Raw genomic sequence first — 13234 nt, 5'->3', positions numbered from 1 at the left:
TATTTTTTAAATAAGCAAACATGTTTACATTCATCAATTATAGTAAAACAAAAGCTCAAGAAATCCCAGAGCATATAATTTCATGAACCAAGAATAAAATGAGCTCTGGGCTTATGGACAAGATCTACCCCTGAATAATCTCCAGAACTCTGTTCATTTTATGCAATAGTTTAAGTTTTATTCTGTCTTGGCCCAACTTATAAACAACAGAAATCTGAGTTGTGGGAATATAATTTATGAACAGAAAAGATTACTTGTCTGTGAATTGTGTTCTGAAGATGAAAGTAAATATACAAGAACATACGGTATTCCGTTAAAAGTTGCCAGATCATAATTATGTGGCAAGACAGTTATCAGAAATTAATCCATCTATTGAGATCAATTGAAGACACTATCCCAATGTAGGCCCTTTTGAGGAGACAGCATTAACAGAAAAAAACTCATAGCAAAGGCTTGAGGGGGGAAATGAATCCAATCCAGCCTGAAAAAATCTGCACCAGGTTTGAAAAATCACCCCATCCTCTGGTGTAAGTGATGCTAAGAAGCACAAACTGCTTTTTGAATCTAAGTCCCTGTGTTTTCTGTGAAGGAGCTGTAAGTGGGGTGGGACAGAGATGGCACCTGGGGATTCTGAGGCACCCGCTCCTCTCTGAGACAGACAGGGATCAGGAGCCGGATTGGGACCAGACCACCAGCAACACACCAGAGGATGTTCTGTAAATAAGACCATGGCACTTAAGAATATTAACTACCTTCTCATCTTCTACCTCAGTTTTTCACTGCTCATCTACATAAAAAGTAAGCATTTCCCACTTTGGGCATTTTTTCCTGGTTTATTTCTGGCTTATTGTATTTCTTACAAACAATGGATAATGTTACATGTTCTATAAAATACAATGCTAAAAAAGAAGTTTTTATTTGTTTTTTTAAGTGTCATGTGTTAAAGAAATCAGTGATACCAGTTAATGTGAACAGTCAATTTTAAGATTCTATGATTTCCAGTAGGTATTCAGGTACAGAAATTTTGTTTGTAACCTTTGTAGTAGTGAGCTGGAGAATGAAATGGTCACATAGACGAGAAGATATTTTGTTGTGTTTACACTTTTACAAAATAGATTTAGCCCTTACTGATTGATATCCTTTAAAAGGAAGTTATTCATAAGCTATATTTCATTTTATTCCCATGTACTATATATTTATCTTCACTTTTAAATAACTCTGTATTGCAACATTTGCTCTCATAATCAAGGAGATAGTCTCAATGTTTCCCAGAGAGTAATGGTTCAAAGTGTTTCTTTCACCAGAGAAATGGGCTTTTACTGTTATGTGTTTCTGTTTTATAAATGAAGATATTATTTTCCACAAACTTCCCCAAATAGAAACAAGAGCAATGTTTCTGAGATAATCTTGTCAGTTCTATGGCAGGATAGAAAATCAGAGGAGACCAAATGGCCCCAGCAGTGTGTTTATGAAGGACAGTAGCTATTGAACACGTTTAAAACGAAGACAGGGAGAGTGTGTGCTTGTCAAAGGGGCCATGTGATTTGTGTCTGTTGAATCTGAATATCAATAAGGCAAAGCATAGAGCAGCTGCCGTTGAACAAGACAACTTGGCATTAGCACACGGTGTTGTGTAATCTGGGTCACCTTCTGTGGCTGCACCAGTGAGATTGTTACTTGTACGGTTTACAGTTGAACATATATTAGAGACTGAGTGAAGAAATAAGTAAATGCTATGGGTAGGTAGCTGATGGCAGGTACAGAAAAACCAACTCAAACTTTAAACAAATGATCAGTAAGATACGTGACTGCAACACACAGGCACAAAGGAATTTTTTCAGAGATATATTTGTTAAGGAGTTGTTATTTAAATAGTTATCTACCCTCCTTGAAACTTAATGTGAGCCCCAGGTAATGAGGAATGAGGAAGAGAAGTGCTGTGTTTAGTTGTGCAGGTAGGAAGAAAAAGGGAGAAAAATAAGACATAAGATGAATGTGAAGTGACTTTATGGTGCGTTTTATGGCAAAGAGCTTTGTCATTCAATGCAATATATATGAAAATTCCTACAGTTTGCTGCAGTTTGTTTTAAAGGAAATGAATATGTGATATCTTTAATTAAAAAGATAATGACTATGAATTGATACGTACATATACATCATTTGTTTTTGCTCTCTTTGAGTAGGTAATTTTGATAGATTCTAAATACTTTGTAATTATTTGATTTGTTCTCCAGCACAGTATTGTTACTCATTTAAAAAAGTAAATTTGAAGTCTCATTTTCTTCAGTTTTTAAGTAGGTAGACTTTTGTCTGTGTTAATATATTTGTTGGCAAGATATAATCATATTGCCTTCCCAATCAAAACATGTAGTTTAGACCTTGTTAGTTGAGTTTTTCTTTCCTACCTGACTTTAAAACATTCAGCTATCTAGCATCAGCCTTCCTTTCTACTCTTATCACCTAGTATTCTTGACATAAATTCTGTGTTCCAGACAAGTGAATAACATAATATATAGTAGTAAAAATTGCTGACATTGTGTTAAGCATTTTCTATCTCCTATATGTAATTTACTTCTTGTAACAACCCTATAAGATAGATACTATTATAGTAATTCACATTTTATAGAAGATGAAACAAAGATTCAAGTCACTATACCAGTGTATCTCAAACTTTGAGGCAACTCAGACAGCTGGAATGCCTGGTTAAAATGTGTAGCCTCTCAAGTCTAGCCCCAGGTACTTAGTGTCTTTATAGTAGATCCTGGGAACCTATAATTTAATTAGCTCTTCATTTCAAATACAGGTGACCAGAAGTTCTGACCTACACAATAAATCTTTATTAGGAACCTACTACATAATGATGCTAGGAATCATCAGAATAGTTAAATATAAACTATATTTAAATATAATAAAACTTTATATTTATAATATAAAATTTATATTTAAACTTTAAATTTAAATATAAACTATATTTAAATATAAACTATATTAAAAATAACTATAGTTAAATATAAACTATAGTTAAATATAAAATCTTTCTCTTCAACGAGATTATTTAGGAGAAAAGAGAAACAATATGAGCTTTATAACTGTTGTTCACTCTTACACACATAATAACCCTGTCAAGTAGAATTTATTATTAATTCCATTTTGCAGCTGAAAAAACTGAGGCACATAGAGGTTTATTAATTTGTCCAAGGCCATACTGCTAGTGAATGGTGGATCTGGAATGTGAACCTGGAGATCTGGCTCTGGAGTAACTTACATGTAGTTACTCCCATGAAGTGATAATGCATAAGGGGTTTAAGACACTGCTTGGAACATAATAGCAAACAAAGAAATGTCCATTATCCAGGTACGGTGGCTCAAGCCTGTAATTCCAGCACTTTGAGAGGCTGAAACGAGATCACTTAAGCTTAGTTCAAGACCAGCCTAGGCAACATAACAAGACCTCATTTCTACAAAAAAAATATAAAAAATTAACGGGGCATTGTGATATGTGCCTGTAGTCACGGCTACTCAGGAGGCTGAGTCGGGAGGATCGCTTGAGACAGGGAGGTCGAGGCTACTGTGAGCGTGATCCTGCCACTGCACTCCAGCCTGGCAAAAGGGCTACATCCTGTCTCAAGAAATAAAAAGAAAGGGATAAATAAATTTCAGTTATTAATATCATATTAGTTGAAGGAATCAATGATTCTTCCTTTGAACTTTGAAATATGTTCCCTTAAATTTAAGAGACAATAATCACCTCCAGTTCCATACTGTATTTTGTATCTAAAGTTCTGCCTTGCTTAGCTACCAGGGGAATGCTGTTTTTGTTTTCATCAACCTTTATGTCCTTCCAGTTGAGGACATGTGACATGAGGAATATTAGAGCAGAGTGCAGGAAGTGACATTCACTTTCTGTTCCTGAGCAGGTAGACATTCTCCTAACTTGGAGTGGCAATGAATGTGTCCTGATTGTTTTCATACCTGTTCCATGATTTTGCAAAACTGGTTCTAATGTGTGGGACCAACTAAATTTTAATAATTCGAGAAGAGCTATTATTTTTTGCTTCTGATGTATTAAAAGAGAAACTTATTAGAGGGAGACTCTCCTGTGATCCATTATTCGGAGACTGTCTTAAATAATGAGAGTACTTTATAATAAACTCTTTTTGGGACCTCAATGTATGAATCTGTCCTGAAGAGTTTTAAAGAAACAACCATGCCATGAATTAGAAAAGTAATGTCTATGTCTCTAGTCCTTTATATTTGGGGGAAAACTGAATATTTTCAATGTAAATGCCACATCTGGATTAATTTGAAAGTAACTGTTTTATCTACATTTAAAGTATGATCACAACATGTAAATAAAATGTGGTTGGACAAAACTACTTTAGAGTTACTAGAACAATGTTAAAGAATTTAGGGTAGCATCCAGTCTTCTAAAAACCATTAACAATTGTTAAGTAATTGATTTGAATGGAGTTATTTTAAAAAGTACTTTCTAATATACCTAAAAGAATGAAGAACAAATAGAGATTAAATAAGAACTAACTGAATTTGCTTAATAGGTCAGAGAAGGTTGATGTTAATCATTAGGAAGTAATCACATACTCTTAAAATTCTACGTGTGCAGAAACATTGAAAACTTTGATCTTCACTGTGTAAGTTAATATCCTTGCAGCAGCATTTTGTAAAGTGCCTACCTAATTATTAGTGTGAGAAAAAGGTATCCTTTTGCTTCTTCATAAGTGAAATAATCTCATCAGTTTACAATAAAATCGTCACTACTCCGTGAAGGTTACCCAGGGTTTCCTACATCACACAGCAGAATTAACTCTGGCTTCTTTTGTTAGATACTTCTCTTAGGCAAATGAGATTTTCTAGAGAATTGTATGCTTTCTTTTTCATCATTGATGATTTTCAAAAATTATAATTTGTGGTCTCACAATATCAAATACTGAAATTCAAATGGACAAAAAAAGTTAGAGTGAGTGTTTAAGCAAATTGTGGTACATCTATATAGTGGAATATTATTCAGTTATAAAAAGAAATGAACCATCAAGTCACAAAAGCACATGGAGAAACCTTAAATAAATATTGCTATGTGAAAGAAGCTCGTCCAAAAAGGCTACATATTGTATGATTCCAATTTTATAACATCCTCTAAAAGAGAAAACTATAGAAGAATTATCAGTGGCTGCCAGAGAATCAAGACTGCAGAGAAGAAGCACAGGGGACTTTTAGAATAGTAATTATTCTGCATAATACTTTAATGGTACATTTGTCAAAATGTACAGAATTTTACAGTACAAAGAGTCTACCCAGTTGCATGCAAATTTAGAAAATCATTTAGGAAATCAAGGAAATCCCAAGAAGTAATTCAGACTTTGACACAACAATCTAACTGCATTATAAATGTATGAAATAATCTCACAGAGGGGTTGTGAAAAAAAACTGTTCACCTAAGTAGTTTATGTAAATTTCCTTAGATATTACCTGACGTGCTTTCACTGTTCTAGTATCCCATCCAAGATATCACAGTACATTTTGCTGTCTTGTATTTTGAGGTTCCTCTTGGCTGTGACAGTTCCTCAGGCCTTCCTTGTTTTTGGTGACCTTGAAGGTTTTGAGTTCTGGCCAGGTATTTTACAGATTCTCCCAATATTGAGGTTAGTTTTACGTTTTCCTCATGGTGAAACTGGAGTTATAGGCTATTAGAATGAAGACCACAAAGGCAAAGGGTTATCCTCATAACATCATATCAATAATATTATCAATGATTTATACACTCAACATGATATGTGACTGCTGATATTGACCTTAATCACCTGGGAGGTGATGTTATCAGGTTTCTCTGATAACTGTAAAGTTATCTTTTATTCTTCTCCATACTGTACTCTTAAAAAAGGAAGTCACTATATTAGCCCACACTTAAGAAGTTTGGAGTTATGATCACTCTCCTGGAGGGAAAAATTTACATAAATTATTTGAAATTCTTCTGCATAGGAGATCTGGCTCTTCTCTTTCATTTATTTATTTATTCAATGGTTTATTTGTATCAGTATGAATTTATTGACATTTATTTTATACTCTGGGTTATAATTCAATACTACTTTATTTTGTTACTCAAATTGTTCCAGCTTTGGCCTGTGGGAGTTCTTTTCAGTTGACTCCTATTTTCTTTTGACATACTCCCCATCAATGTGGGGTGCTTTTTTAAAAAGGATTTTCTTCCTTTCTGGTGCTACAGTCTGTTTCAGACTGATCTTGTGTATTTCCTGACCCAATCCTACCATAAACCACCATTTCTCCAAGGAGCCCTGTTTCCTTTTATTAGAGAATGGTAACCCAAACCAAGATCTGGATGTCAGGTGTGCTTGTTGCTGCTGGGGTGTCAGGTCTTTTAGGCAATCTCAGCTGAAAGAGCACAGAAATATGTCTGTGTACTAGTCTATGTATATACATGTTTCTATAAATATCTCTACATGTAAATCTGTGCTTGTTTGTATTAAGCCAAATATGAGTTCATATTGATGCCTCTAACTCCATTTTCACATGGATCATTCTAGCTGTCTCCCCTTGCTTGTCTATAAATTCCAGTTCCAACAGTAAGAAACCTGATTTCCACTATCTGCCATTTATTCACTTGTTTAAATTCAGTATACATATATAGCAGTATTAGACTGTTAACCCATACTCCTATGGGAAACAACTTTATCTGTTTAAGTACAGTACTTATACCTATTTCCTTTTGTTTTTAGTTTTTCAGAGTCTTGTTTCCAAAACTATTTAGGTGAACAGTTTTTCCCCAACCCCTTCTGTGAGATTATTTCATATATTTGTAATGCAGTTAGATTGTTGTGTCAAAGTCTGAATTACTTCTTGGGATTTCTTTGATTTCCTAAATGATTTTCTAAATTTGCATGCAATTGGATTGACTCTTTGTACTGTAAAATTCTGTACATTTTGGCAAATGCACCATTAAAGTATTATGCAGAATAATTACTATTCTAAAACTCTCCTATGCTGCTTCTCTGCACCCTTGATCCTCTGGCAGACACTGATAATTCTATGTCTCTATAATTTTGTCTTTTATAGGATGTTATAAACTTGGAATCATATAATATGTAGCCTTTTTGGATGAGTTTCTTTCACATATCCAAATTTATTTATTTAAGTTTCCTCCATGTGCTTTTGTGACTTGATAGTTCCTTTCTTTTTATTACTGAATAATATTCCATTATATAGATGTACCACAGTTTGCCTAAACATTCACCTACTGAAGGACACCTTTGTTGCTTTCACTTTGGGGCTATTGTATTAGTTTCCTAGGGCTACTGTAACAGTACTACAAACTGGGTAGCTTAAAGCAACATAAATTTATTCTCTCATAGCTCTGGAGGCTAAAGTCTGAAATCAAAGGTTAGAAGCACCTTGCTCCCTCTGAGACTCCACTTGGAATCCTTACCTGCCTTTTCCTGGCTTCCAGTGGTGTCATTCAGTCCTGGGTGTTTCTTAGCTTGCAGCTGCATCACTCTAGTCTTGCCACTATCATCACATGATGTTCTCACTTTATCTGTCTACCTCTCTTCTAGTCTTCTTCTAAGGATATCAGTCATGTTGGAGTATATTTACCCTAATGATCCCATCTTAACTTGATTTCATCTGCAAAAACCCTATTTGCAAATAAGGGCACATTCACAGGTACTGAGGGTTAGGACTCTGACATACCTTGGGGACACAATTCAACCTAAAACATCTACTATGAATAAAACTCTGATATGTGATTTAAAAAAATACTTGGTTAATACCACTTTTATTGGGTAAAATTGGTTTACAATGGATTTTTTTAACATAGTTTAAGTGCTCAATAAATATTTGTGGAGTAAATAGTTGTTATGTTTCAAGAAACATGATATAGATATCCTTGTATTAACATGTGGTAGAAGAAAGATTATGCTAAACAATGTGCCCACATTGTTCTCTTCTTTTTCCCCTTCTTTACACTATCCCTACCTTTTACATATTCAGCCTTTCACTTTGAATTAAGTGTTCAGAAATTTCCTCCTATGTAAATTTGCCCTATGAAATTAACTTAGAGTCTGATCAATATGTAAAATAGCACTAGATTTAGGTGTAAACATGCTTTCATATTTCCTCATGACAAACAGTTTAGCTGTCTTCCATATTTGAATGTTCAATTCTTTAACCTACTTTTTTTCACAAATTGCACTCTTACTTAGGGCACCAAAAGATTACTTTCCTTTATTATTGATTCAAAAAGTGATTGCAAGTTATTTTACTCTGCATGTGTTATTTGTTGTGTTTATTAATAAAATATCATCTTTTATTTTATTTACATATTTTTGCCTTAACAATAAACAGTAAAATTTCTGAAAGGAAGAAGGTACTCAGTCATCTAGTATTAGATCACATTGGTTGCTATGGTTAGCACTCTTTATCTGTCATCTAGTGTCTTCCTAGTTTAATGAAAAGTAGTGATTCCTTCAAAGTTTCGATGCAACATGTTAAGTAGATTGTCCTATATTTCCTGGTTTTTGTCTTCAGAAGAGTTCTATTAAAAGCAAAATCCAAGGCAGTGTACTTTTAATAATAATAGTATGGAATACAGCAGTATGAGATACAGTCATGCTGTATCCCATTAGCATGACTATTTGGAGTTGAATGGTTTGGCTGGAACATAAATTTTACTGATTTTAGAGGTAACCAAGGTGAAGTTAGTTGTCCCTAGCCTTAAGATAGGACAATTAACAAATATTAAAATTTACTTTTTTTTCCATAGTTTTTTCATTTACTGATTTATCCAATACATATTTATTGAGGGCCGTAAGTCTATATATCTGACAATGTTCTAGGCTCCAAGGGTGCAGTAGTGAACAGAAGAGACCACAATCCTTGATACTGTGAAATTTGTACTTCAGTGGCGTAAGACAGACAAAACCAAATAAATAAGTAAATCATGTAATTGTGAGCTGAAAAAAAGTGCTATAGAAGAAAGCAAAATAAGAGTAGCAGAGAGCAGCTAGACCGTGAGGATATCACAGTGAATAATATTTTGACAAAGAAAATAGCAAGTGCAAAGACCCTGAAACAGGAGTGTGCCTATAGTGTTTGAGATACTGTAAACTGTCCAACATAACTGAAGTGGATTGAGTAAAACAGGGCAAATTAGGAAAGGTGTCAGGAGTTTTACTATAAGTATCTCTCATTCTTACAATCAATACATATTTCTCATTCTTACAATACTACATAGTAGCTATTAAGCCCATTAGGACACCTTAAGCAAATGACAGCCTAGGGTACGTACTAAAAACACAGCTACAAGGGAATACAACTAAGATTTAAACCAAGTTTGTCAGATTCTAAACCTCCCACAAGCTCACATCAGCTTATTTATTCCAAAAGATAAACACTGAGGAATTTAAGAGGCCAGTTATTAAAGAGTTGGTGGCTTAAAATCAGCCACACTGGAAGTAATTTCATCACGGAATTTGGCAAACACTATAAATCAGGGTTTGGGAGGTTTTTTTTGCTTTTTTTTTTTTTTTTCAAAAAAACAGTTAGTCCTAAATAATAAAAGTTTTCATTCTACCTTTAAAATTTTTTCAAAGTAAAATGTTTATAATTTCAACCACTATCCCACTCTTGTGACTAAATCTGCCAAGGCAGGAATGACTGATATGTAACCTAGATTAACCTCATTGTGTAGTCCTTTTGGTTCTCCACGTAATTGTCCTGATAATTCCCAGATGGATGACTCTTTTCTCTACATTCTGAATTCTTGGAACCTTTAAATACTTATTTTACTTTAGGCAAATTAGTGAGAGCAGAGTGCTAATGAGGCTGAGTTTATGGTTCAATCTCAACACAATTCAGTTTGCTTTGCACAGAGACCAGCTCTGTACAACAAGTAATTATGTCTGGTCAGATGGTCTCAAATTTGTAGTTTTGAATACAAGGAGAGAAAATGAAATTACCTCAACAAATTAAGCAACACCATTGAAATAATCAGTTGTTGGTTTGCCGCAATAACTTTTTCACACAGGTGATGCATTCTTATTATTGTGTTTCTGTCTTTAATTTTCCTTATCCATTATTCTTTTAATATAGCTGAAGAATAAATATTTATATTCAGCATTAATTTTTAAATGAGTAGTGTCAGTGAATCCAGATTCTGGCTCTGGCCCACAATTAGTTATGTATCTATAAATGCATCATTTAAACTTTCTATGTCTCTAATTTCTCACTTGTAAAGTGAGGGGGTTATATTATCTAATTACCACATTTTTTCAAGACCTACATTTTATGATTTCATGATTATTCTAATTGAATAGTAGACATTGATGAGCAGAGTGTTTTTAGTGACCTCACTCTACATGGTCCAGCTTCCACTAGGTTATATTGCAACAAAAAACAAACCCAAAGTCTTAGTGTTAAAACAACAAGGTGCATGTCTTGTTCCCACCACATATTGCGTGCAAGTTGGCTGCAGCTCTGCCTCATTTGTATGGTTCATTGCTATAGTGAATGTTTGTTCCCTCTCCTCAAACGAATATATATATTGAAGCCCTAATCTCCAAAGCGGTGGTATTAGTGGGTGGGGCCTTTGGTAGGGGATTAGGTCACAAGGGTGGAGGCCTCACACATGGAATTAGTGCCCTTGTAAAAGAGACGTCCAATAAATTCCTTACTCCTTCCACCATGTGCGGACACATGGAGAAGATGGCCCTCTACCTATGAACCAGAAAGTTGGCCCTGGACAGACCCCATGTCTGCTGGTGCTTTGACCTAGGACTTCCCAGCCTCCAAAACAAGAACGACAACAAAAATTTTCTTGTTTATAAAGCCACTTAGTCTATGATAGTTTGTTTTGGCAGCCTAAATAGATTAAGACATTCATTTTAGGACACAATCTGAAGGGGCAATCCCCTTTAGAGAATGCCGTTTTAATGGCAGAGGGAAAAGGGTAATGGAGGAAGTATATAATAGCTCTTAAAAGCTTCAGCTTCGCTTTGACATACCTCAGTTTGGCTCACCTTTCATTAACAAAAGCAGCTCATGTGGCTAAGCTTGACATCAATGGACTAAAGTCCATATTCAGGCGTAAAATATTTGGAACAAATAATGTTTTCTACTCCATCTTTTTTCTTCTTTCCAGCTTCCAGGGATCAATTTATAACAAATTTCTTTAAATAACCATTAAAATAAATGTTAGAAATTTAAAAGACTTGACAAAAATATTATTTCAGCAACTATATATTAAGCAGTTAAAATGAGCAAGGTCCACTGTTCTCCAGGCATGTACACTCTAGTGGGGTGGGCATGTGTGAAAAGGCTGTACAGACATGTTTGCCTAAGAAAATCATCTTACTTTTTAAAATGATGTCAGAAGTCTGTGCATGGATCTGGCTACTATTTTCACATGTAGATAGAGGTAGAAATTTTATTCTGAAAAATAAAACTAGTCTTATCTATGAAGAAATGTTTTCCGGAAGAAAATATAATCAAGCTTGCTTCGAAATTATTAGCCCTAATGAAAGTAGTTATATTTTGAGGTTAAGGTCAACTTAGATTTGGCAAACAGCATACATAGTTTGTAGATTAGGAATTCCTATTTCTCTCTAACCTCATTTCACTTATCGTTAGCACCTATAGCAGAGGTTGGGTAAGGAAAGAGAGGAAAAATGAAATGTAAAGCTTTACATTTTATGTATCAGTGCCTGAAAATTACATCAAACACAGTATTGCAAGGAGCTACTTAATACTTTCACAGACTAGGATCCTTAAAAGAAGCCTTCACAGCTTACCCATTATAGTATCAACTGTATTTCTACAATTTATCCTAAAGTAATCATAAAATAATTAAAGCATTACTTTCTGTAATTATAAACTCAATTGTAGATGTAAATATAAATTGCGTTCTCTTCACTAACCTCATTATATCAAAACTTTCTTTGTTTTCTGGCTTTTTTTTTTTTTTAACAACCCCTCTGTGGAGCAACTGAAATCAGGAAATATATGTGCTGTTTAATTCTTTCTGCTCAGCTGCTTCAGCTAGCAGGCTAGCTATATGAACTGCTTGAAGTTCAGAATAGCTCTAGAACTAAGGCAAAGTTTGCATAAACGTAGTTTTTTCTGTAGGCTGGGAAATATGCAATTGTGTCTATATAGAGGGACTCAATGTCAATAGTGAAAGCAGCCCACTGCTCCCTACCCTTTTATTCTCATATTCTTTGTTTTTGGAGATAATACATCTCTAAAAGTTTTTTTTTTAATTAGAGTAGTCTATGATTCATGCTTTCCTTGCCTACCAGATACAACTAATCTCTGTTACCCAGTTTCTCTATGTCAGACATTAGGCTGAATGTTTTTACAAGTTTATCTCATTTAATTCAAACCTTGTGATGAAAATTTTATTATTTCTATTTTGCAGAGATATCTAAGGCTTGGAGTGCACAAGTAAAGCCACTGAATTGTTGATTTAGATGCTTAAATTATTTTTTAATGTGAGTAGTTTTCACAGAACCATATCACAAGGTCAGAATTTGGAAAAACCAATGTCATTATTCATAAGACCATGGACAATTTAAAACTTTTGGTCCTTCTGAATTAAATAGCCTTTTATAGATACAGCATGGAAACTCTGCATCCAGACTTTTGGCTTTATGAAGAGAAGCATTAATGTAAATATAATTGTTAATCGTAAATCAGAAAAACATAAGGGAGAGAGATGCAGTGAAAAGATCGTCAATCAAGGTTGTAAGTAGGTTCCATCTGTGAATAATAATCTATTTCTCAAACAATAAGAAATACAGGTTTTAAAGATAATTTAGCATGTATTCATCACCAGCTACATGTGCTGCAGGTATAATTTCAAATATCAACATACTATATACCAAAGGGAATTTATTGTGTGACAGATGATAGAATTTCAGAGAGCCATGAGCTTTGGGAATAAACTGGCTTTAAAAAATCCAGATATCATACCAAACATGTATTCTATCAAGTACATTTCTTTAAGGCATTTTTTTAAAAACTCTAAAAGGTAGTAATTCATACTGGAATTGCTTAGATGATAGATTGTCACAAAAACATATTTTATTAGTTCTTAGGGTCAGTTGTAGTCCTTGCCATCAATATAACTATTTTTTTAAAGAAGGATAATTTTTATTATGTCCTTTTCCTAGTGGATATTTCACTGTTAATTGTTCATGGCTGGTAAACT

The 13234-nt window shown here is 34.1% G+C and overlaps 1 protein-coding gene across 5 annotated transcripts in view; it reads left to right on the top strand.

Annotated features, from left to right (window-relative positions):
* Positions 1-13234, top strand: part of CRB1 (crumbs cell polarity complex component 1) — a 282711-nt gene that overhangs the window by 74553 nt on the left and 194924 nt on the right. For 3 of the 5 annotated variants that reach the window (XM_050765233.1, XM_050765223.1, XM_050765191.1), the window contains exon 1: positions 24-798. The exons of 1 other annotated variant lie outside the window; for it this stretch is intronic. In XM_050765233.1, the coding sequence (XP_050621190.1) occupies positions 729-798 (70 nt within the window). In that variant the 5' untranslated portion in view covers positions 24-728. Of the gene's footprint in view, positions 1-22; positions 799-13234 lie in introns of those variants that run through there. One more of the 5 variants, XM_050765212.1, reaches the window with a different exon arrangement.

Source organism: Macaca thibetana, chromosome 1 (genome assembly GCF_024542745.1).
Source record: "Macaca thibetana thibetana isolate TM-01 chromosome 1, ASM2454274v1, whole genome shotgun sequence".
Taxonomy (NCBI): Eukaryota; Metazoa; Chordata; class Mammalia; order Primates; family Cercopithecidae; genus Macaca; species Macaca thibetana.
Note: the sequence above shows the minus strand (reverse complement) of the source record. Positions and strands in the feature narration are given on the sequence as shown.